Source organism: Tarenaya hassleriana, unplaced genomic scaffold, assembly GCF_000463585.1.
Source record: "Tarenaya hassleriana unplaced genomic scaffold, ASM46358v1 Cleome29, whole genome shotgun sequence".
Taxonomy (NCBI): Eukaryota; Viridiplantae; Streptophyta; class Magnoliopsida; order Brassicales; family Cleomaceae; genus Tarenaya; species Tarenaya hassleriana.
Window position 1 is genome coordinate 1,192,806 of NW_010966092.1, and position 21,494 is coordinate 1,214,299.

The 21,494-nt window shown below is 38.2% G+C and overlaps 5 protein-coding genes across 9 annotated transcripts in view; 3 read left to right on the forward strand and 2 right to left on the reverse strand.

Moving 5' to 3' along the window:
* The window catches only part of LOC104818326 (putative uncharacterized protein DDB_G0270496), a 4,195-nt gene extending 342 nt beyond the window's left edge, over window positions 1-3,853 (forward strand). The window contains exons 2-15 of the mRNA XM_010547863.1: window positions 84-153; window positions 476-568; window positions 647-900; window positions 1,312-1,384; window positions 1,541-1,615; window positions 1,693-1,803; window positions 1,938-1,980; window positions 2,184-2,259; window positions 2,474-2,576; window positions 2,668-2,763; window positions 2,850-2,882; window positions 3,141-3,240; window positions 3,410-3,494; window positions 3,592-3,853. Coding sequence (XP_010546165.1) covers window positions 485-568; window positions 647-900; window positions 1,312-1,384; window positions 1,541-1,615; window positions 1,693-1,803; window positions 1,938-1,980; window positions 2,184-2,259; window positions 2,474-2,576; window positions 2,668-2,763; window positions 2,850-2,882; window positions 3,141-3,240; window positions 3,410-3,494; window positions 3,592-3,718 — 1,260 coding nt within the window. The 5' untranslated portion in view covers window positions 84-153; window positions 476-484 and the 3' untranslated portion in view covers window positions 3,719-3,853. The remainder of the gene's footprint in view (window positions 1-83; window positions 154-475; window positions 569-646; window positions 901-1,311; window positions 1,385-1,540; window positions 1,616-1,692; window positions 1,804-1,937; window positions 1,981-2,183; window positions 2,260-2,473; window positions 2,577-2,667; window positions 2,764-2,849; window positions 2,883-3,140; window positions 3,241-3,409; window positions 3,495-3,591) is intronic.
* A 1,519-nt stretch (window positions 3,854-5,372) lies between these two features.
* Window positions 5,373-13,435, reverse strand: LOC104818327 (DNA annealing helicase and endonuclease ZRANB3). Of its 2 annotated transcripts, XM_010547864.1 has the most exons (25): window positions 13,034-13,435; window positions 12,247-12,606; window positions 12,015-12,147; window positions 11,576-11,751; window positions 11,294-11,367; window positions 11,129-11,164; window positions 10,955-11,045; window positions 10,748-10,807; window positions 9,902-10,085; window positions 9,646-9,711; window positions 9,335-9,534; window positions 9,000-9,101; window positions 8,799-8,909; window positions 8,611-8,676; window positions 8,431-8,529; window positions 8,090-8,260; window positions 7,722-7,868; window positions 7,569-7,643; window positions 6,987-7,292; window positions 6,718-6,905; window positions 6,521-6,623; window positions 6,259-6,404; window positions 6,069-6,148; window positions 5,792-5,970; window positions 5,373-5,657 (listed from the first exon to the last, which is right to left on the reverse strand). In XM_010547864.1, the coding sequence occupies exons 1-25, from the start codon at window positions 13,382-13,384 to the stop codon at window positions 5,550-5,552; spliced, it is 3,612 nt and encodes a 1,203-aa protein (XP_010546166.1). In that variant the 5' UTR covers window positions 13,385-13,435; the 3' UTR covers window positions 5,373-5,549. The 2 variants fall into 2 exon arrangements, with proteins under 2 accessions (XP_010546166.1, XP_010546167.1); XM_010547865.1 differs by lacking the exon at window positions 7,722-7,868.
* A 471-nt stretch (window positions 13,436-13,906) lies between these two features.
* On the forward strand, window positions 13,907-15,722 carry LOC104818328. The gene is made up of 6 exons (XM_010547866.1): window positions 13,907-14,050; window positions 14,485-14,549; window positions 14,666-14,944; window positions 15,047-15,149; window positions 15,233-15,314; window positions 15,429-15,722. The coding sequence occupies exons 1-6, from the start codon at window positions 14,028-14,030 to the stop codon at window positions 15,627-15,629; spliced, it is 753 nt and encodes a 250-aa protein (XP_010546168.1). The 5' UTR covers window positions 13,907-14,027; the 3' UTR covers window positions 15,630-15,722.
* A 1,454-nt stretch (window positions 15,723-17,176) lies between these two features.
* LOC104818329 (transcription factor PIF7-like) lies at window positions 17,177-19,518 on the forward strand. Its single transcript, XM_010547868.1, has 6 exons — window positions 17,177-17,495; window positions 17,797-18,214; window positions 18,329-18,433; window positions 18,520-18,585; window positions 18,755-19,135; window positions 19,227-19,518. Coding segments are annotated over exons 1-6 (1,101 nt in total). The 5' UTR covers window positions 17,177-17,493; the 3' UTR covers window positions 19,356-19,518.
* A 120-nt stretch (window positions 19,519-19,638) lies between these two features.
* Window positions 19,639-21,494, reverse strand: part of LOC104818331 — a 3,121-nt gene continuing 1,265 nt past the window's right edge. The window contains exons 1-2 of one of the 4 annotated variants that reach the window (XM_010547876.2): window positions 20,873-21,461; window positions 19,639-20,761 (exon numbers count right to left, since the gene is read on the reverse strand). In XM_010547876.2, the coding sequence (XP_010546178.1) occupies window positions 20,129-20,728 (600 nt within the window). In that variant the 5' untranslated portion in view covers window positions 20,729-20,761; window positions 20,873-21,461 and the 3' untranslated portion in view covers window positions 19,639-20,128. Of the gene's footprint in view, window positions 20,762-20,859; window positions 21,462-21,494 lie in introns of those variants that run through there. The other 3 variants (XM_010547878.2, XM_010547875.2, XM_010547874.2) reach the window with 3 other exon arrangements.

Here is a 21,494-nt window from a genome sequence, read left to right on the forward strand (position 1 = left end):
CTTCCGATCACTGCTTGACCGCTCGCATCCATTCTGCCCGTATGATGTTTTCTGGTTTTGAGTTTTTTTTGGTTGGGTTGTAGAACATTTTGGACTTTGCCCTCGACCGTCGGCGGGAGTTTCTGTCACAAACCAAGGAGTCCTTTTATTCAAGTAAGCCCAAAGCCGGCGAAGTCGGTTCCTTACTTTCATACTAAATTTCGGATGAACCAATTGAGTTTAGCTTGGTTTCACAAGATTGGTAGAAAGAATGAGATTCAGCGGTGATTACCCCCTATAGTGTTATTATCAATTTTTGTTGTTTGTCGGAACAATTGGAAGTGCATTCACTTTTACTTACACTGACTGAGGGATTCGAATTAAAGGCTTGATCTTTTGGATAAACATAATCCAGGGTTTAGATTTGGGGATTTGAGAAATTATGGTCAGGGATTATGGTCTAATGGTTTGAAGTGATTTTTTTTGGATGTTGTAGGTGGGGAAGATGAGGCCGAGTGTAAAGAGGTCGAAGAAAGCAAGACTTTCTAGTAGTGATTCTGAAGACATAAGTGACCGGGAAAACCATAGGGTGATGTTTAATACCCTTTTTTTGTTAGGATAGATGGTTTTTCATAAATTTATTTGCTAAAGGAGGATCCTATTACAGGTGGAAGGTGAGGGTAAAGATTATGAGTATGAGGATGATGAGCTAGAGGATAACATAACTGACGAAGAAGATGAAAGGGATAGTGAGGAATATGATGAAGAAATTACCGGGGAGGGTGATGAAGGAAATACCGAGGAAGATGAAGAAGGGAATGACAGAGAAACTGAAAGTGGTGGTGAACCTGATGATGGACATATAAATGCTGAGATGGAAGAACTTGAGAAAGAGTATATGGATCTTCGTTCAGAAGAGCAGTAAGACTTCGGATTATTCTTTTCTCTCTTTGCCTTTATGTATATTTGTTTGTCGAAATGATCGGAAGCTTTAAAAAATTCTTTAAAATAAAGCGGTTTTAAAAAATTCTTTAAACTAAAGCGGTAAAGCAACATAAGCCATAGCATTCATACCAAAAAAAAAAAACATAAGCCATAGCATTGGCTTAATTTAGGAACTCATTAAAATCAATTTGAATTCCCCATGACTAGTTGGGAATAATTTTTTTCACATGGAATCTGTTATTCTAAGGTTAAATTACAGATCTCAATGGAAGATATTTCAGATATTATCTCTCTAAATTATGATTTATGATCTAATTTAAAAGATTGACACAATAAGACTGTTGTTTTGGCATTTTTCTGTGCATGATATGGTTGTTCTTGGACTAGGAATATATTGAAGAACCTAAAGCGTAATACGGATGAAGATGCTGTCAAAGGTCAAGCGGTGAAGAACCAGAAGGTATGACATTGTTCTAAGTTTCAAGAAGTAATCTTCTTAGTAATCCCATTTGTGAAATTATATGTATTTATCTTTGTATCACTAAAGTTATTCTGGTGAGCAACTTGAAGATTACTGAAGTTTCTAATAACTTTCTTCTTTGTGCTCCACGTGAAGGCTCTTTGGGATAAAACTCTGGAGTTCAGATTCTTACTGCAGAAGGCATTTGCAAGTTCAAATAGATTGCCACTGGTAAACTTTTACCTTTTCCCGTTTTTCTTTATCTTTACTAGTTTCATTATGCTGATGATGGAAAGAAATGCTTCCAGGAGCCTGTCAAGTTATCTTTTTGTTCAACGGACGGAAATGTATCTACAGCATATGCAGATCTAATTACTTCATCTAAGAAGACTTTAGATTCCCTCTTGGAGTTGCAAGAGGTATGCTTTGACGAGGAAACCAATATTCTTGTTCTTTTAAAAGTAGACAGTGTTGTGAGTTATCTGAATTCTTAATTGTGTGGCTGGCCCCCTGGCCTGAATGTGTGCTATCTCTCTGTTTCATTGATTTTTAGGCTTTGCTCGAGAAGAATCCCTCCATTGATCAGCAAGTAGATGGTATGATTTGCATATTTCTTAACATTTTATGTGGTTATGCTCTGTTGTTTTCTTTCTCCAGATTTTAGTGTGTTGGAATATCATTTGGTAGGTTTTTAGATAATTATGGAGCTTCTGTGCAATATCAAACAGAACAGTCTATATTTATAATGTGAAGGTCAACATAACTTTTCTCATTTAGTCTATTGTCTTTTCATGACCAGCTAATTCAAATCGTATCAATAAATCTGATTCTGAAGACACTGATGAATGGCAGAGGATATCTGACTTGCAAAAGAGGTAATTAAGCACTCCTCTCCAGTATAACTCACATAAAGCAAGTCGTAGTTTAACTGTACAAGACTAATACTGTCTATTTTTCCGCCATGTATGATAACCTATCTAGTAAAACTTGATTGACTACTCTGATCTTCAAGAGTAAGCTTTCTAAGTCTTATAACCCATTTATTTTGTCACTATTGATACAAAAAATGGGTTTTTATTTATGTTGTAGAATATCTTCTTTCCGAGATAAGGCAGTGGACAAATGGCAGAGAAGATCACAAGTCACAACGGGCGCAGCTGCTATTAAAGGAAAGCTCCATGCTTTCAACCAGGTAATAGATACTGAACCCGAGTTATATGCTCTTAGTTGGAGTATTGTCAGAAATCTCACTTTGAGTTGTTCCTTTTTTTTTTTAAAAAAAGAACATTAGTGAACAGGTTGCTTCGCACATGAGGGATCCGAGTAGAATGATTAAACAGATGCAACAAATAAGATCTACTGTTGCTGTTTTTGGAACTGTAAGTCAGTGTCACAAGTTTGGTCTTGATGGGACAAAATTCAGTTTCTCTTCAGTTTGTACTGAACTTTAGAATTTAATGCACAGGTACCTGGAGAAGCAGCACATCCAAACCAGGAGGTAGTATTCTTGCAATCTTTCTCTTTGAATTTTTTCGTTTCTTATCTAGTGCTTCACCATTGTCACCTGACCTGGAGTATCATGCATTAAAGATGTTTATTGTGTTATGTTCGGTCCAAAATGTTTGAATGTTATGCATATAAATTATCATCTTAGCAATCTGTAATCTAATAGACCATGTAAACTATCGTAGAATGATCTTGGGTTACTCTTTATCTTATGCTCATCATTGACTTCAAAGATCTTTTTTTTAAACAGGAAACAAAACTTGAGGGAGATCCTGAACTTCTGGAGGATACTGAATTCTACCAGCAGTTGCTGAAGGAATTCTTCGAGACGATCGACCCAGCATCGTCAGGTATATACATATACTCGAGTAAATGCTTACAATTTACGCAACTAGTTGTATTGATTTACAATTCTAGTATTATTTACTGAATGTGGGTGGGATTTTTATCTCATAAAACTCCAGTTTCTGTTCATATTCTGTCTGGGTTTCCGAGTGTTGGTTTTACATGTGGTTGCAGAGGCGGCGTTTTATGCTCTGAAGAAATTTCAGACAAAGAAGAGGAAAGCAGTGGATAGGAGGGCATCAAAGAGCCGAAAGATCAGGTAAAGTTCCGACAGGATTTTCATCGCGAGATCATTATAATAGTGTCTGCATATGAGAATGATAACGTTATATACATATATACATATTGCATTACAGGTATAATGTGCATGAGAAGATTGTTAACTTCATGGCTCCACGTCCCATGAAGCTACTTCCGAACACTGCCGACCTGCTGAAGAACCTGTTTGGTCTCAAAACAGCCAGAAACGGTCTTTCTTCTTAAGCATCGTAAACATTTATTTTATAAACATTTGGTAAAGCAAGTTTTTGTATTGCGTGTCGTCAACAGATTCAATCGTCCATTTTTTTTTAAATTTGGCAAATGGATAATTAAAAAGGTCATTATTTTCACATTTAATTTCCAATCCTTTCATTTTTGTTAGTTAAAACCGTTGTCAGATAGGGGAAATTGGAACCTAATTCTATTTAAATGTCATTTTTTGGTAAAGTACAAAACCGGTTAAAATTTGTCTAAACCGGTTAAAATCGATTTGATTTTTATTAATAGATGACGTGTCAAATTGTCCTGAAGAAAAAAATTGAACACGTCATTTTCTGGTGACGTTCAAAAAGTTGATGAAATGCAAATTGAAACGCTGTCGTTTCGCCTCCTTCACTACCTCCGCCTCCCTTGGAACCCTAAAAATACATATATATATATATATATATATATACATGTATAAAGCACACTAGAGTCGGTTCCGCCAAGGTTTTTTTACTTTCAAAAAACCAGAAGCCTGAATTTCGCACTAGTTTGTTTATTTGGTTTTGTTACTCTTCTTCCTTTTTTCTTCTTGTTTTTTTTTTCGTTCTGTTTTGAATGTGGTCATGGTGAAACCCTAGAATCGGAGCCAGTGTTTCAATTCTTCATCTGGAGAGTGTTTCCTTTCCGGAATTTTTTTGCCATGGGTTGGGAATACGATCGAAAGAACTGGGTCGATCGCTTATTTTGTTTTGATTGGCTTGGATCTCGAAAGTTTCTCGCTTGAGATTCCAGGTAAGCTTTCGGGATGCCTTTTTTTCCTGTCTTTTTTTTGGTGTTTTCACTCTCTTCTGCTTATAATGCATTTGTTCCCAAGTTTCCATCTTCATCTTCATGGATCGATCGATGTGGAAATGATGGATGTAAAAGTAAAAGGTCTGAGCAGGATTCATGTGGCAAGTGATGTTTGAAAGTTTACGAGGTTATAAACGGAGAGGGCCCTTGTCCATGCTTTAAGCCATTGCATCTGAGACTCCGCAAACTCTCCTACAAAAAAATAAATAAATAATCGGGTTGAAACAAAAAGGCATGGGGCTGCATTCTATTATTGAATGTCAATCTAGACTTCTCCCGACATTGCTGTGTGTATATGTGTGTATATGTCCTCGTGCTTCATATCATCTACTTGGCTGCACTTGTGCTTTCCTGCACTGATAAAAGACCTCCTTGACTGATCCACATCAGCTTGTGTTACTATGGGCTGTTTTCCTTTGAAACATAATTGTGCAATGCAAGATTGTTAAATCTGTCTATCCATTTTCTTCTGCTTTTTGCCTTTAAGGTTTTCTGCAGGTGGGATGATGAAGAGGACATGACACTGACTTGGACTCTGGTTGGAGATTTAAGGATATTGTCATGTTGAATATATTAGCATTTCTTCTGCCACCATGAAGGATTAGGATCTCTGTTTCAAATTACTCTTGAGCTCAACAGTGTGTATATATGTGTGTGTGTGTGTGTGTCCCACACCTTTAACTCAAGAACAATCTTTTGTGATTTATGTGCTCTGAAGATATCTCCTCTAATGGAGAGCGAATTGCTTTAGTCTTTTTTCTGGTCTTTAATTATATGTTTCAGGTCTCTTCCAATATCAATTCCCTTTGTATAATAGAACTTCCCATTTTCTCTTGTAGCTTTGTTCTTGTCTAAAGGAGAAGTAACTGTGGGTCACAACACTAGACAACAAGAAAAACTTCAAAGAGGAAATGAATTATCCCACGTTTTGTTCTTGTCAGATCAACCAGGATACAGACAGAACAAGCAAAACTTCTTTGCAGATCAAACATGAACATTATGATGCCAGATTTGTCTTCTGATCGTTGGAGTATGCACTGCCGGGAACAGCAACTAGAAGCTCGTCCTCATCGACGTTTATCAGAGCATCTGAATCATCATTATCCTGAAAAACCCAACAGAAAGAAACAACAGTTAATGTTGAAAAAATTGATGGGTCTTATTGTTGTTTTGGTTTTGTGCTTCTATGACATGAGACACAAGACATGTTAGAATGAGATTCTTCATTTGTCCTCGTACCTTTTCATTATCAGACACTGAAATTTTCTGGTTCTTGTTGTTCTTGAGTTCCTTTAAGGTGGTCTTGAGCTGCTTCCTGGCTTTGGACCTTATATCACGCCGCTCAGCACATTGAGCTGCAGTGACGTCTGCATGGCAAGCCACGCAAAGTGTCCTCATGTTCTCTAGCCTACATTCTCCTGCCATGAAAAGGAAATCTTTTACATATATATGTACGTAGCTATGACGGTATAGCATTGATGCGATGAACGGGAAAAGTGTTGAAGACAAACCCTACCTCCACCTCGGTAGACTGGAATGATGTGATCTGCGTGCCATGCGTTTCCTTCGGTAGGATCGCTAACAAGGGTCTCGAGCCTTATTAGACATTATAAAAGGAAACTCATTATATTGTAAAAGAAAAGTTGGTAGTACAGATAGAGTAACTCGCATTCACATCATGTAAGTCAAGACTTGAAATGGCTTACAAGTTCTTCCGAGCAGCCAAATTTGGAGCCACTTTGATTATATACCCACGACGCTTCTCCACGGTTAACCGCTTTATCTTTGTCACAAGTTGGTGGCAGTCTAGTTTGCAGTTTGTACAAATCCCATGTTCAATTTGAAACAGTTCCTAAAGTATCACGAATGTTGCATCTTTCAGTGATGCCAGAGAGATGTACAAATAAACTGCCTTAATCCCAGAGGACAAGATCAAGATCAACACAGTGAAAGAAACCAAAATTGTACCTGACGCAGATAATTGCCACTTGTTCTTATCCGGTATTCTTCATAACAATCAAGATTGCAGAATAGATCCTCGAGGTATTCGGGTTCCTTGGCATTTGTTCCCCTAGAAACAAAACAAGATGGATTTATATAATCCATGGTGAAGCACAGAAACCAACTCACAGTAAGTAGTGAATACACTCCATGGTTTCACACACTTGCAGGGCTTTTGACAGAGTTTACAGAGTGGTTCGTCATTCAGAGTCCAGGCTTGGGTGTATTCTTTCTCCTTTTTGTGGCAGCCACTTCGAAGGTTGATCTTTTTCCACACTGCATTTGGAGGTAAGGGAAAACTGATCTCGGACAAGGGTGTGTTTCGTCTTTTGCTTCCTCCCCTGATCAGTCCCTGATGCATAAACACTCTGAATACTTATCCTGGAACCAGATTTTGGGAAATAATTTTATAGCTGAAACTAAAACGGCATACCTCATTGTTGTGAGTAGTACTTTCACTCAAGTAGCTCAGCTCCAAGGACAGTGGAAGTTGCAAAGGTTTTCCAAGAAGTTTCCGCCTTTCGATTGGGCGTAAAGAATTCCATTCTTTGACGAATTCTGAAACAGCACCCACATGTTTGTCCCCGAGGGATCCCAAGGTTGTTTCTTCGTTGATAACCGGACTCGAATTGCACGTTTCAATCTCCTCAGGTCGGAAATTCTGGTAAAGCGGCTTTGGCCTTGGATCTTTACCCAGAATGCAAGAATATAAATGGATTCTTCCTGTGTATTGGCTCACCTAAAGGTAAATAAGAGCAAATTAACTGACGAGAGACTGGATAAAAGGATTTTGCAGTGACAAAGGAATTAGAAATGAGCATAGCAGCTTAAATCTGGAGCTGAAGAAGTTAAAAAACGAGAGACTTGAACATATGAATTATATAGTTTCACAAAACTTTTAACATCTTGACAAATGCATTTATCCCTTTATCCAAATTTAGGTGCTAATATCAGCCTTGGAAAGGAGAGAGTTAATCAGAGAAAACAGAGCAAAGGCTCTGATTTCTAACTTTACCTCAAATCGCAGGGAACTCACAAGAGGGGAATAAGAAAAAGAATCATTATCCTTCACATGTCCATCAGTGATAAACTGCATGAAACCAATTATCTGAATATCAGAGATATGGCAAGAAAACAAATAGACATTTCAAAAGATTTAGGCTCATACATTTTTAGCTTGATAGATCCCTTGGTTATCATTGTTGAGCTTAGAAACATTGCCTGGAGACCCATCTTCAGAGTCAGAGGCAACAGCTCGTAATTGTTCAACAAAAGGGTGAGATTTTGATATTTCCAGATTAGGAATGGCATCATCCTGTACAGCCGAAATAAGTATTCGACCAAAACAAGTGAATTTTTCTTTGAGTTTAGGTGAACAATGAAACAGATATGTAGATCAAGCAGGAGTTCTACATTTCTTGCTCATGTTCACCAGACATTTGGCTCAAAAACCTCCCAGTATAAAGAAAGGATATTCATCTTCGGGAAACAGATAACCTGTTTGGATAAACAGATTTATGAAGTCAAAAGGTGTACCTTGAGATCAATATAATCTGATACATCTGAATCGAATCCACATTCATTCTGATCTTCCAATCTTTCAACAAGTTTATCAGCTGCGACATCATCTGCTCTGGATGGACGCTCATCAAGGCATTCTTTTTCAACAATTTCTTCAGGATGCTTTAAAGAATATACATCATCAACCTGCCATAGCCAGAGATGAAATTTAACCAAATTGAAACCAAGATAATGGTAGGCATATGCCCCGCTGGGTGGGAAAGCGCCCATAAAACTATCATGAACTACATATTTATGTGATGAGTAAAAACAATTAACTGATAATGGAGAAAAGAAAACTGAGATTTAGAAGTTACTTCAATATGAGTTACTGCATCATATTTTCCATCTGTGGTAGATGAAACACGATGCAGCTTCTTGTTCAGATTTTTCCAGCGAGACTCGTCCCTTGTATCCTGTGGCAATAGAGTTGCTATCCAAGTATAAGGCACAAGACAAACTCTAAATGAGAATTATGATGGCAACGAGAGGATCACCTTTGCACAGAAGATGTACACATTGACAGCACTTTTTTGCCCTCGCCTATGAGCTCTATCCTCAGCCTTCAAAATGTATTCAATTGATTATGTATTCCAAAACCAACCAGAATTAACAAGTCCTGCAGAATAGGTTTAGGAACAAAAACAGGAAGTAGGAAGAACATATGAACTGAATAAGAAAGAACCTGAAGCATCAGTGACGGTGTTTGAGGCAATTCAACAAACACAACGTTTTGTGCTGCTGAGAAATCAAGCCCAACTCCGCCAGCTTCTATGCCAATTATTGCAACTTTGACCTGGAGGAACAAACTGTAACTTAGGAACATACAAGCAAAAAGGCATAAGCATTTGAAGGAGAATAAACATACAGAAAATGTTGTCCAGACCTCACTACATGATCGAAATGACTGTACAGCTAATTGTCTATCTCTTGGCAATGTTGTCCCATCAATGCGAACGAAACAGATATCCTTCTCACATATGAACTCCTGCCACAATTAGATGAAAGCTACTTAAGCACAAACTCCACATGGTTTAAAAAAATAAACTTGCCCTGTGAATCATAAGCCATTATTACCAGCCCATGACATTTCAAATAAGTTGCATCACCAATACTAAAAGCCAAAATAAAAGAAACATAGTAGGTTGACCAAGCCTCAGAATTTTTTTCTTCAAATAATAACAATGTTGACAAAAGTTGTCGATGTTTGAACAAACTAACCTGTATTCCATCCAGAACCTTATGATGATGTGCAAAAACTACCATCTTAGTTGAGCTCGTGTTCCCATCAGCTTCTTCTGGGATATTATCTGACTCAGGTATAAGTGGGTGTAGAGAGAACCAATCACGAAACCCAGAAAGCTTTGCTATGCCAAGTTCTTGGTATGAGAGTTTCCCACATAGTTGATTATCCGTAACAGCTAAAATGTGAGAAAAGAAATATTTTGAGAACTAAAAATAAAGGGAAAATGATAAACATATGCAGAAAAAATTGGGTCTGGTATCCATGGAACAAAGTACTTGAGACATACGGTTAGGAGAACCCAAATCCTCTGAACTCACATCTCCGCCTTTATTTTCTCCACAAGCATTGCCCGCTAAATCAACAAAGACAACTGTGTTAAAGCTGTACAGCCAATCGAAAGCATGAAATAATCACAGCTGTCGGTCAGATCCAAACTTCAAAAGAAACTTGATGCTTAAGTGTTCAGTAAATAGGCCACGAAAAATGATGATAAAAAGATTTGTCAACATAGGTAAGAGGTCCGTACAAAAACCTGCACATACCATGAGGTTCCTCTGAGTTTTTATTGGCTTCTGTAATAACAACATTTTCTTTATAAGCCTTTTGATGAGCTTCACTGACAGCAGCCTTGGCCAATGCTATATCAGACTTCTTTAGCAAGATGGTTACAATTTGCCTACGTTTAGGCGGCAACTGTGTCAACACATGCTGTTTCAGTCTTCTTATCTACAACAAATGAAAAGGGATGTCATAATTCATAGTTCTTGCTCAACTAAAAACATAATGTAGAGAAGGTCAATTAACATATCTCATTAAGGGTAGCATCATAATATTCTTCAGAACTGTTTCCCAAGATTTAGTTTATTAAGTAATAGATACAGTATATTATCTCTCTAACTCTGTCTAACATATTCCTTCCAGGCTCCATGAAAAGGTCAACTGCTATGCCTTGTCAAGGAACTTGAGGGGAAACTGATCGATCTGATATCGGAAATAACAGAACCTGCTACTAACCTAAGAGGTTACATCATCCCCGCAGGTACTGGAATTGATGAAAAAGGTCAAGGACCTCATTTTTCCTTTCAATGAGTTCATGAAGGACCTTTACAAAGTTTTGGCATTAATGATCATCATTGCTGGATTTGTTAGAGCGTAGTATTACAAGGCCAAATGTAACAGGTTAGCATTCTTAGCTACCTAAAATCTCTAGACAGAATGATTTTATCCCAAAAATTAAAAGTGAGGACCAGAAATATCAATTGCCGAACTCATTTTATACCATCGGTTCTTTTTCAAGAGAAATATGTGATATACTAGTCTCCCATTATCCACCATTGATGACCTGGAAATCATTATAGCCAAAATTAGCTCAAAGAACAAGGAAATACCATCACTGTTTGCTTAAGCAGCACATTCAACTCCTGCAAGCGAATGCCCTTTGAAAAATCCTGAACCATCAGAGGGAAGAAACCATGAGATATAACAGCTGCATCTTTTATGGGCAATAAACTATGTTGACATTTGCCAATGGGGCATTCATGTTAGGATATATAGCATAACCATAGAACAGGTTACCAAGGAAAGTCCATATTTACCTGGAAAACTTTGCCTTGTAAACCTTTGACAAACCCGATGTCACAATAAGTTTTTGCAAACTCGTACTTGTCCTTTCCCAGTAAACCAGGCCTAGTGACAGAAATTTCCATTAACAAAATTGAGCAGGGGAGTAAGGGAGGAAAAATTTAAGTCCATGCGAGAAGAAAACTTGCCATAGCATGTTGATCTGATGGAAAATGTCGAAGGGCCTATGATCACCTAGGAGAATATGTAAGCCTCTTGGATTAATTAGAAAAAAATTGAAGGAGAAATATCAAGTTATAAGTATCCAAAAGAAAAAAGACTTTACTGTGCTTTAAGATTTGACATCTTACAACCTCGATAGAGAAGGAGTTCCAGATAATAGAACTATCCGCTTGGCATTTTCAGCTACATCAAGGACTGTCTTTATCTGCTAAAACATAGTCAACAATTTCAAAAGCTTTTTCCAGCACACAAGAATCTGAAGTTGTTCCTTGAAGTTTTATATAAAGTGTCACTGAATCAGCTGAGCTTACTAAAGAGCCACTAATAACCAAAGAAAAAAGCACAAGAAAACAAAAAACGGAAAAGAAAGGTTAGATAGACTTGTCATTTATAGCGAATGAAATGAAGTGGACCTCGGCTGGTTCCGACTTTGTCTTTGAACAACGCAAGTGATGAGATTCATCCACTATCAGGAGGGCCCATTCTCGTTCGAGCATGGTCTTCCGTAGGTGCTGAAGCATCGTGTATGAAATGACCACAATTTTTGGCCATCGTGATAAATAGACAGGATTGTTTTGATGCCCGAAAACTGAAACCAAAAAGTGTAGTCAAAACTCATTTCAACTTAAATAGATAAATTGTGCAGGGCCTCTAGAATTTGACTCGAAAACTTAACAGCTTTAGCTTTTGAGCCCCAAGCAAGCAGAAAAAGGAAATCAAAATAGAAAATCATGAGTTTAGCTTCAAGAACAATTGTTAGCAAACAACCTGACAATATGGATGCAGTGAAGTGCAAAAAGGATTAATACGATAATAGACGGAAAAAGGCAGAGGTTCAATCAAGATCTGTACCAAGATGTATGTCTGATGGCAAACAGAAGGGCAGCCACCGCTCCAGTTCTTCTGCCCATGAGAAACGCAAAACTGCTGGACAAACAACTAGTATAGAACCCTCATTCATGAAGCAGCCAGCAATGGCAATGGCCTGAAAAAGGTTTAAGCCCACAGATTTAGTATGTCATCAGACTAACATGAAATTTGAGTAACTACTACTCCACAGAATGAATTCTACAGAAGTAACAACCTGAAGGGTCTTCCCAAGTCCCATTTCATCTGCAATTAGACATCGGCCACCTCTCCTCAAACCAAACCTTAGACCATCAAGTTGGAAAGGTAAAAGGGAATTCAGTAATTTTCTGGGCAGATTCCCTATCAGTTCCTCGACCTTTTCATCCGGAAAATGTTCCGGTTTACACGGTTCCCATTTCCCAGAAACAAATGACTGGGAAAGTTTCTCAACAACAGCCAATGTTATCCAGGGTATTTCTTCAACTTTGACGCCCTTAGACCTTTTTAGACATGCCAAAACCACTCTGTAGTCTCTAATCTTATAGACCCCAGCTTTTCCTCCATCGTGATTTTGAGTGTAATGTGAAGGAACCACCTGAATGGAAAGTTGATCAAAACACAATTAAAACACAAACTCAATCTAAGAAAAAGGGGAAGGAAATGGCAGTTGCTTCCTCATATTTAATCGCAGGATAACTCTCGACAAGCATAAAGGAGAAACTTGCTGATTTCCTTCTCACTCTGTGCACACAAATAAACGAAACAAAGGGCAGTGAAAATAGTTAATGATCATTAGCCACTCATACGTAGATTCACAGCAGATCAATCTCAAGACCCTTTAATCGGAGATGAATACCAGTAACATTGATCCAAAATCCACGATCAGAATTTGTGTCATCACATTGCACCTTTTAAGACAAGCTTCTACTAGGAATCCGGATGAAGAAACAAACACCGACTCCCAGAATTCCAACACTCTCTACAGAACAAAATTAGCGCCACAGAATCACGGGAAGACTTACCCCAGATAGTATCTCGTTCAATCTCCGAAAGCATTCTTGCTCTCCCGGGTACTTGAACCCTCGCACTTGAACCGGCGTCACCGAGAACGAATCCGGCGAGCAGATTTCGAGCCTGGCCTGAAAATTATCGGGCAGACCGGTGCTCACACCCGGGTCCGACACAAAACTCTGATGACCTTCCGCAAAACGGGTATCGTATCCCGAATCGAGCTTCCGACATTTCAATAACCTAAAATCTTGAGGTCGATGTGGGTTTTGTACAGATTCGAATGTGGGTTTCCGTTTCTCCAAATCTCCTAACCGATTTATCTCAGCCTTTACCCTTCGCTCTTGCTCTTCTGGAATCTCCATCGATTTCAGAATGAGAATCAGCGAAGAGGAAGAGGATTTTTGAAAGGTGAGAGGGAGCGGGGATAGAAGAAAGTACGTGTGTGAAGCCACACACGTGTGTTTTGGTACTTGAAAATTCCGGTACGGCTTCAACCGAAAAAAAAACGGTTCGATAATAACCAATCGAACCGGATACCGAAGTTTACCAGTGGCATGTGCCCGATAATTTTTCTTTTATATAGTAATATTATGTACTAAACCATTAAAAATTTTGCTGACGATACAAAGTAAAAGGGTAAAAAGTAGGCAAAATTAAATAATATTATTCTTTACGAAAGCCTAGAGATGAAGAATGGCACATGTATAATATATATATATATACATACATATATATATACATATACAGTGCCTAGAGATGAAGAATGGCATATGTATCACATGTTAGATACTTGGCATGCCCCTGTTCATTGGAACAGGAATTTAATCACGTTTATCTCTTCAATTCCAAAAAAAAATGGCAATAGAACTTTCATGTTACTTATATTTAACATGACTATATATTTATCTTGTGATGTTCTTACATTGTATGTATACGAGGGACTTAAGTATTAATTAAGACAAGACATATTGTTCTAAGAGCTCCTGTCTTGTGGGAGATCTATATATGGAGAATCTAGGCAAGCAAAGGTACAACTAATCTCAAAACGTCTTCATTTTTTTTTCGTTTTTTTAGTTCCATTTTTAAGTATTTTAGATTTGGATTCGTTTATCTTTTTGTTCGGATTATTTGGTTTTGAAAAATCTATACCAATCATTTTTTTACCGAGTTTCGGTTTAGATTCGTTTTTATTATGAGAAACATCCATTTTTGTAAATATTTGCATTTTTATTTTATTTTTCAATTAATTTGGTTAACAAAAAAATCATATCCAATCAAATTTTCGATTATATCCAGTTAAGATATCATTACACATTATTCAATTAGATTTGATTCAATCTTGGAAAATCGAACCGAAAACACCACCCTAATTCCAACTCTCTTAAAAAAGTTTCTTAGACATTAATTTAGTGAAAAATCTATAGAACTACGAGTAATATACCTCTATTATGTCTTGGCACAGAGTTATGTTTTCGGAAATGGGACAAGAGCAATCCTGTTCATGGCTACCGAAATTGGTCACAACCGGTAAAATCTTAACTATATGTTCAATAAACTAACAAATAGAAAATATATATATATACATACACACACATGCATATATAGCATCTTACTTGAATCTATATATATGCATGGGATCAAAGATAATACAGCATTGAATTGGCTAAGAGATCAATCTTACTGGTACACGAAAAACGACTGTTACGATGACAAGAACGGCCAGTTCGCGGTTGCGGTTGCAGCCACGGCATTTGCCGTAAGATCGGTGGAGGAAGAAGAAGATGAAAAGAGGATAGTAAGAGAAGAACTCGAGGGGTTAAATGTGAAAAACAAGAAAGTTAAAAGGAAAGATAATAAAGTAATGACAAAACAAGAAGGGAGAAACATAGAGAGGACACATACACAAGAGGTTAAAATCGGAGGTGAAAATGATTATAAAATGTTTAAATAGTCGAATCGGTTTATGAATAAATTAGATAATAATATTATTAACATCTTTTTTATTTATTTTTCTTCTTTGTTAGAGGAGAATTTTACTAAGAAAGGGTATCAACATAATGGTTCATCTTCAACGATAAGTAAAGCAGATTCTTGGGAATGTGTTCGAATTAAAAAAATCAGGAAAAGGTAAATATTATTTATTTATTTAAATACTAATTATAAAATTAAACAGCAATTTGTAAAAGGATGTATGAAACTTTAAATTGAAGGTATGAGAAAATGAAAGATACTATTCTTGCTTGGGAAAACGAGAGAAAATTAGCAGCTAGGCTCAAAATGGAGAAATCAAAGGTACCTTTGTGCTTCCCATTTTATTTATATTCATGTTTTTTTTCCTAATTTTCATTTATAATGTTGTAGAATTATTAATATATATATTTTTTTTCATTTTTTTTGTGACAAAAGAGTGAATTAGAGAGGAGAAAAGAAATAAATAATCGACGCTATCGATCTAAACTATCGAGGATTGAAATGATCGCAAGAGGAGCAAAACAACAATTGGAGGAGAAACGAAAGAGCGAAGAAGCTCGGGTGAAAGAAAAGGCAAACACGATGAGAAGAACAGGCAAAGTTCCCATGGATTACTTCTGTTTCCGATGTTACTAAAATCATATGAGTTTTATTCAAACAATTAAAATAATTAATATTGAAAAAATATATGTAATAAATTTGTTACAAAAAATGAAACATAATTAAATATTCTCTCTCTCTCTCTCTCTCTCTCTCTATATATATATATATATATATATATGTTATGCAGCCAACAAGAGAATGTTATCATAAGGGACCAAAAGGATTTAGATGATCCAATTTTGTGGTATGGCTCAAAGGAAAATGGGCATCGCAAATTTGGTCCACACCCTATAATTAGATCAAGACAAGTCGACCGGTGTGGTCATTGTTGTTACCAATATTATTCTATATTTTAAACACATCGTTATCGCATTTTTACTATTCTCATCCTATATTATCTGTTGTGTCATTTAAAACCCTATATATTATAACAATAAGGTTATAATGATGTATCCTAATAGCTATGGATCTATAGAAGAATTTATTATTTTGGGATACTAATAAAACGATGAGGAAAAAAATTAAAATGTATTAGTTTGGTTTTTTTATATCAAAGTAAAACGAGTACTAATTATCCGTAATTTTATATAAATTAATTTAAATCGTCAAAAATTAATCTTAGTGTCACTAACTTACTAGACACGTGATTCTAATCCCAATGCTATTATACCCTAGATATGTTGACTAATGTTCTTCACGTCGACTATTCGATTCCTGAACTTGGGAGGAGAATTTATATAGACTACTCCGGTCCTCTGAAAGATATAGTTGGGTCAAAGGTCCGGTGAACTTCTGGATTATAAAAAAAACATAGATCTACACATGCATCATAACATTATCCGGTATTTTCTTTGGCTACGAATATATTCATAAAGAAAGTGAGATTGATCAAATTTAAGACGAATATATTGGGCAACATATTTATTTATTTTCCAATATACATATTGGAAAATAAGTTTTGAACTCGTACGGTCGTACAATTAGCATGGTTATACACTTAGCATGTTATTTTACGAAAATAACACCCAAAAATCACGTAGGACTGAAACTAACGAAACAAAAGTGATATCGGACGTTTAACCAGACGGAAAAAAAGTGGTATCGAACAGATAAAACTCTTGTCGGGAGCGTTGGGACTCGCTATCACGAATCTAATGCCAGAAAATGATTGGTTGAAACCAGAGATCATCGTGCTGACGTGGACCGACCAACGCCCAATAGTATTCTACCACGTGTCACGATTAAACTCTTGCGGAATTCCAACTCAGTATATGACGTTGACACCAAATGATTGGACAGAGCTCATTCACCGATCGAGGGTACTTTGGTAATTCCGCATTAACATGCCATGTCCATCCATATATACAACACACACACATATGTGAACTGAGACCATTACGCCTTTCGAACCGGAATGAGAATTCCAAAGATGTGGTTCTCCTAGAGCCACTTGCCCCAAGTCAAAACGTATTTGGACCTTGAACGTTTTTCGTGGAAGGAAAATGACGGAAATGCCCTTATCCCGCTACAATGGATTAAAACAGAGCGAGAAAGAAAGAGAGGCAGGATTCTGCACAACACAATCACTGCCACATGTTGTGTTTCAAAAATCTTCATCAACTAGACAAAATCCTCAGAGACTGTCCGAGACAGGGGACCAAACTCGAGAGAGAGAGAGAGAGAGAGTCTTTATTAGTGTGCTGCAAAGACTTGAAGGCAAGAGAAGAAACTGCATGAGTGGTCGCTGTACTGTGAGGAGTTGGAACAGAGGAATTACCCAATTGACCGATCACCACGGATCGTACAAGAGGAAGAAGAAGAGGAAGAAGACGAAGACTGAGATTTACTTCAGCTCTCCCCACACGTGCGGATTCACTGCGCCTCTCCTCTTGTCCACATGTAAATCTCCTCTTGCAACAGAGTCTTTACTCCGTTCCTGTGTCAGATATGAAATCGACACAACCTCTTCTTGTTTCTTCGCTCGTTTCCGCAGCTCTGTTCTGTCGTCTTCTTAACTGTTGGTCGAATTCTCAGCTATATACAATAATCTGTAACTGGGTATTGCTGATGACACTACTCTTGCTTTCTATTGTTTGATGCCCATTTGAGAGAATGACCAAGAATTTCCACTGGTGTTGCCCTTTCTTCCTACGCAAGAAATTACCATGGCCTGACTAAACCCGTCTTCTGAAAACTTCAGGTCGAGCTATGGAGTCAGAGAGCTCACATGGGAAAATGGGCAATTAACTGTCCATGGTTTAGGAGAAATTTTGCAGCCGAACACCTCGTCTAGGCCCATATGGACCGAACCTCTCGGCGGCTGCGAGACCTTGGAGTCCGTGGTTCACCAGGCTGCTCTGCAGAGCAAGCATCCGAGCCAGGATGGTCCGAACCACCAACCGGGCAACAGGGACGGTCCAGGGGCGAGAAAACGTCAGCATTGGGATGGAGATTTGTGGTTTGGGTTGCAAGAGGAGAGCCTCGGGCTCGGTCAGAGTCTCTCCGCAAGTGCCAGTCTTTCCAACGACACAAGATCTATGTCTTGGGCATCTTTCGAGTCTTGTCGGAATTTGAAAACAGCCAGAACTAGAGGAAAAGACCATGTCCGTTCAGGATCGGTACGATAACAGAAGGCTCTTTTTATGCAGATTTTCTATAATCAGAGGGTTTTTTTTCTAAGAATAGCCATTAATTGAGAAAATGGTGCTGAAAACCCGGACGGTAACTTGCAGGAAACACAAGAAACAGAAGGAGAAGAACAAGAGACGCAGGAGGGAAGAGAACGTTCTTGCAGAAGAAGAGGAAAGGCTGCAGCCATTCATAATGAATCCGAGAGGGTAACGATAATTTTATTTATTTATTTATTTATGTGCCGATCAATCGACGATCTGAAACATGTGTTTTCGATTCGTGGGTGAGGCAGAGACGACGAGATAGGATCAATCAGAGGATGAGGACACTTCAGAAGCTACTTCCTAATGGAAGTAAGGTAACATCAATAGAAACCGGGTTTTTTTATACATCAGTATCTTTCTGCAACTAAGTTTCCACTCCTGAGTTGTTGAAAGTTAGACACTTTTGATCCAAAACGCATCAAGAGCCTGAAAAAATACAGATCATTTGGTACTGAGCCATGAAAGTACACGATGTATTTGCAGATGGATAAAGTCTCGATCTTGGACGACGTGATCGAGCATCTGAAACAGCTGCAATCTCAAGTCCAGTTTATGAGCATGAGATCCAACTTACCACATCAGATGATGATGATGATGCCGCCATTGCCACCCCAATCCGTTCTCAGCATGCAACACCAGAAACAGCAACAGCAACAGCAACAACAGCAACAGCAACAGCAACAACAACAACAACAACAATTTCAGATGGCTCTTCTCACGACAATGGCGCGTATGGGAAATGCTTTAGGAGGAGGTTATGTTCATCCTCCACCACCACTGATGGTTCCTCCCATGACAAACAGAGACTGCAACAACTGTTCTTCAGCCGCCATGTCTGATCCTTACAGCGCTTTCTTTGCACAGGTAAGGCTGATCATTGAATCTTTCAAACATAATCTCGGGTACCCGTGTCGAAATCCGATAAAAGGATCGAGATTTTCTGGTTTTGATGCAGACAATGAACATGGATCTTTACAACAAAATGGCTGCAGCTATCTATAAACAACAGTCCGACCAAACCACACAGGTAACTGCTACGACCAACATTCCCTCTCATGCTTCAGATCATGAGAAAGGAGATTGATCTAAGAGTATTATGTGTGTGTGTGTGTATATATATATATTGCCTTGTATTTATCAACATTAGATTGAAATAAATGTTTGCTGCTGTATAAATACTCCATTATCTTCAGACATCGAACTCAGCACAAACAAAGCCCAATTTTTAATTGACTAAACAAGTTGAATTTAATTTTCCATATATCATAGAACTTCAACCTTTTAATTTTTAAGCATAGCTACCATACCTACTGAATAAAAAGAAGAATCATTAATATATAAATAAATAAGATGTTAATTGTTTTTATTACAAAGAATATATATTATATATATTATAATAAAAATGTATAATGTATATACTTGTACACAAATTATTTTACGCCTTCTGCTCAATTATTCACTATACAAGCATTTTACATATTTTCCTCACACTGTACATATACCAAACCGGAACCCGAGGTACGCCACAGTACCAATATTTTCTCCGGTTAGACTTCCATACCAGAATGCCTACCAACATCTAGGATAACTTCTCCGGCTAACCACCCATACCGGAAAATTTACATAGGGGACAACCCCGGTATCTAAACGCTGGTGATTGATTTCCCCGGTTAGACCCCTATGCCGGAAAATTTAATCAAAGAGATCATCGATAATTTCTCCGGATAGACGCCAGTACCGAAGATTTCACACTACGAACACAGTCAACAACCGATATTAGGCTTCACATACTGAGTCAAATATCGATAATTTCGGAGAGGTTTCGAGTTTTGGCGGTTTAGGAATTCTTCCCTCTGGTTAAGCAGCTAAACCGATTGCTGGTAAACAGAGTTCGGGAAGGAGCAAGAAAACCGATCCTAAGAGGACAGTGAGGGAGTAGAGAGCTAAGAGGACTGTGCTTACTTGAGCTGCATATAGAGCCATGAAGATCACGAGAAACACTAGCCTGAAGACTCGTTCCGTCGTTAGGTACCCGAAGAGAGACTTCCAGAGGGAGCCGAGGAGGACCCGAGCATCAAAACCTGTCAAGCTCGGGTCCTCGAGTCTAATCTGGCCGTTGCTTCCTGCGCTATCGACCATCCACAACACAAAGTAGTTCTTCTTCGGGAACCTAAGAATCCCTTTGAAAGTTAGCTTCGGGGAAAAGGAGCTACACCACGGGCAAGACACAAGGAACGGAAGAGAGATTGGGTGCAGTTTCGAGAATTTCAGGACGGCTCGGTGAAGTCTCGAGACGCAGCTCTTGCAGAGAGTGTGCCCGCACCATAGAACGAGAGGAGCATTGTGAGATATATCGAATGGCTCGAAGCAAATCGGGCATTCAAGCTTCATCTCCTCTTTCTTCTTCTCGAGAAACGCCTCCTCCAAACCCATCATTTCACCGGACATCCTACTCATCGCCCTGCCTGTAATGCCTTGGAGAGTATTATCCTACACGCAAGCGAGAGAAGCCATCGGGATTCAGACAGGGAAAACTCAAAATAGATCGAGTGGCATGGAGAGATTTCATAATAGGGATAACAATCAACTGTTCAAAACAACCCCGAGGACAGAGTTTCCAGGTGATCTAGCTTCGGCCGATAAGGCGAAAACAACTGAACAAGATTCACTTCAGACAAGATAACGAATAGGGCAAGCAAAAAAGAAATCGATATCGACGCTTGAATCGAAGCGTAACATATAATGGGAAGAGGGAAGAACACAGGCCAACTCCTCCTGTATGAAAGTTTGATGCTTTAGGAAGTTGGAAGTTTGAGCACTTGTCCGAATTAGGAGAAGTGTCATAATCAATCAAAATCTGATTGCTTTTTCAACTTGGCTGTTGAAAAGTCATATTCCAAATCAGAAAGCTTTGATCTTTTTATTGCCATTTCAACAGGCAATTCAAGAATTGTTAACGATACTAATCTTGGAAAAAAGATCTGCAGCGCTTCTTCCTTGTTCCTATTAAGTTCCTTTTTCTCGGGAAACAAACAGAAAGTTTTCCCTGATTGGTAAAGATTTAATAACCCCTGTAAAAATGATGGGTTTCTCTCATTTTCTTGACCCACTTTTTCTTCACAGATTTCTCGTCTTTTAATATGGAGCTGGAAAATGGACAGAAAAGTATCACCTGTGAAGCCAAAGCTTAGATTTTTTCTCTCTCCCCCCTCCCCCCCCCCCC

Bases quoted from the DNA above. Each gene is read 5' to 3' on its own strand.
- LOC104818327 (XM_010547864.1), bottom strand. From the start codon at position 13,384: ATGGAGATTCCAGAAGAGCAAGAGCGAAGGGTAAAGGCTGAGATAAAT. The intron at 6,906-6,986 runs GTATGCCGTTTT...TTTATGCATCAG, and splicing joins GTACTACTCACAACAATGAG to GGACTGATCAGGGGAGGAAG. The intron at 5,658-5,791 runs GTACGAGGACAA...TGGGTTTTTCAG, and splicing joins CAGTGTCTGATAATGAAAAG to GATAATGATGATTCAGATGC.
- LOC104818328 (XM_010547866.1), top strand. From the start codon at position 14,028: ATGGAGAATCTAGGCAAGCAAAG. The intron at 14,550-14,665 runs GTAAAATCTTAA...ATGGGATCAAAG, and splicing joins ACCGAAATTGGTCACAACCG to ATAATACAGCATTGAATTGG. The intron at 15,150-15,232 runs GTAAATATTATT...TTTAAATTGAAG, and splicing joins ATTAAAAAAATCAGGAAAAG to GTATGAGAAAATGAAAGATA.
- LOC104818329 (XM_010547868.1), top strand. The intron at 18,215-18,328 runs GTACGATAACAG...GGTAACTTGCAG, and splicing joins ACCATGTCCGTTCAGGATCG to GAAACACAAGAAACAGAAGG. The intron at 18,434-18,519 runs GTAACGATAATT...TGGGTGAGGCAG, and splicing joins TTCATAATGAATCCGAGAGG to AGACGACGAGATAGGATCAA.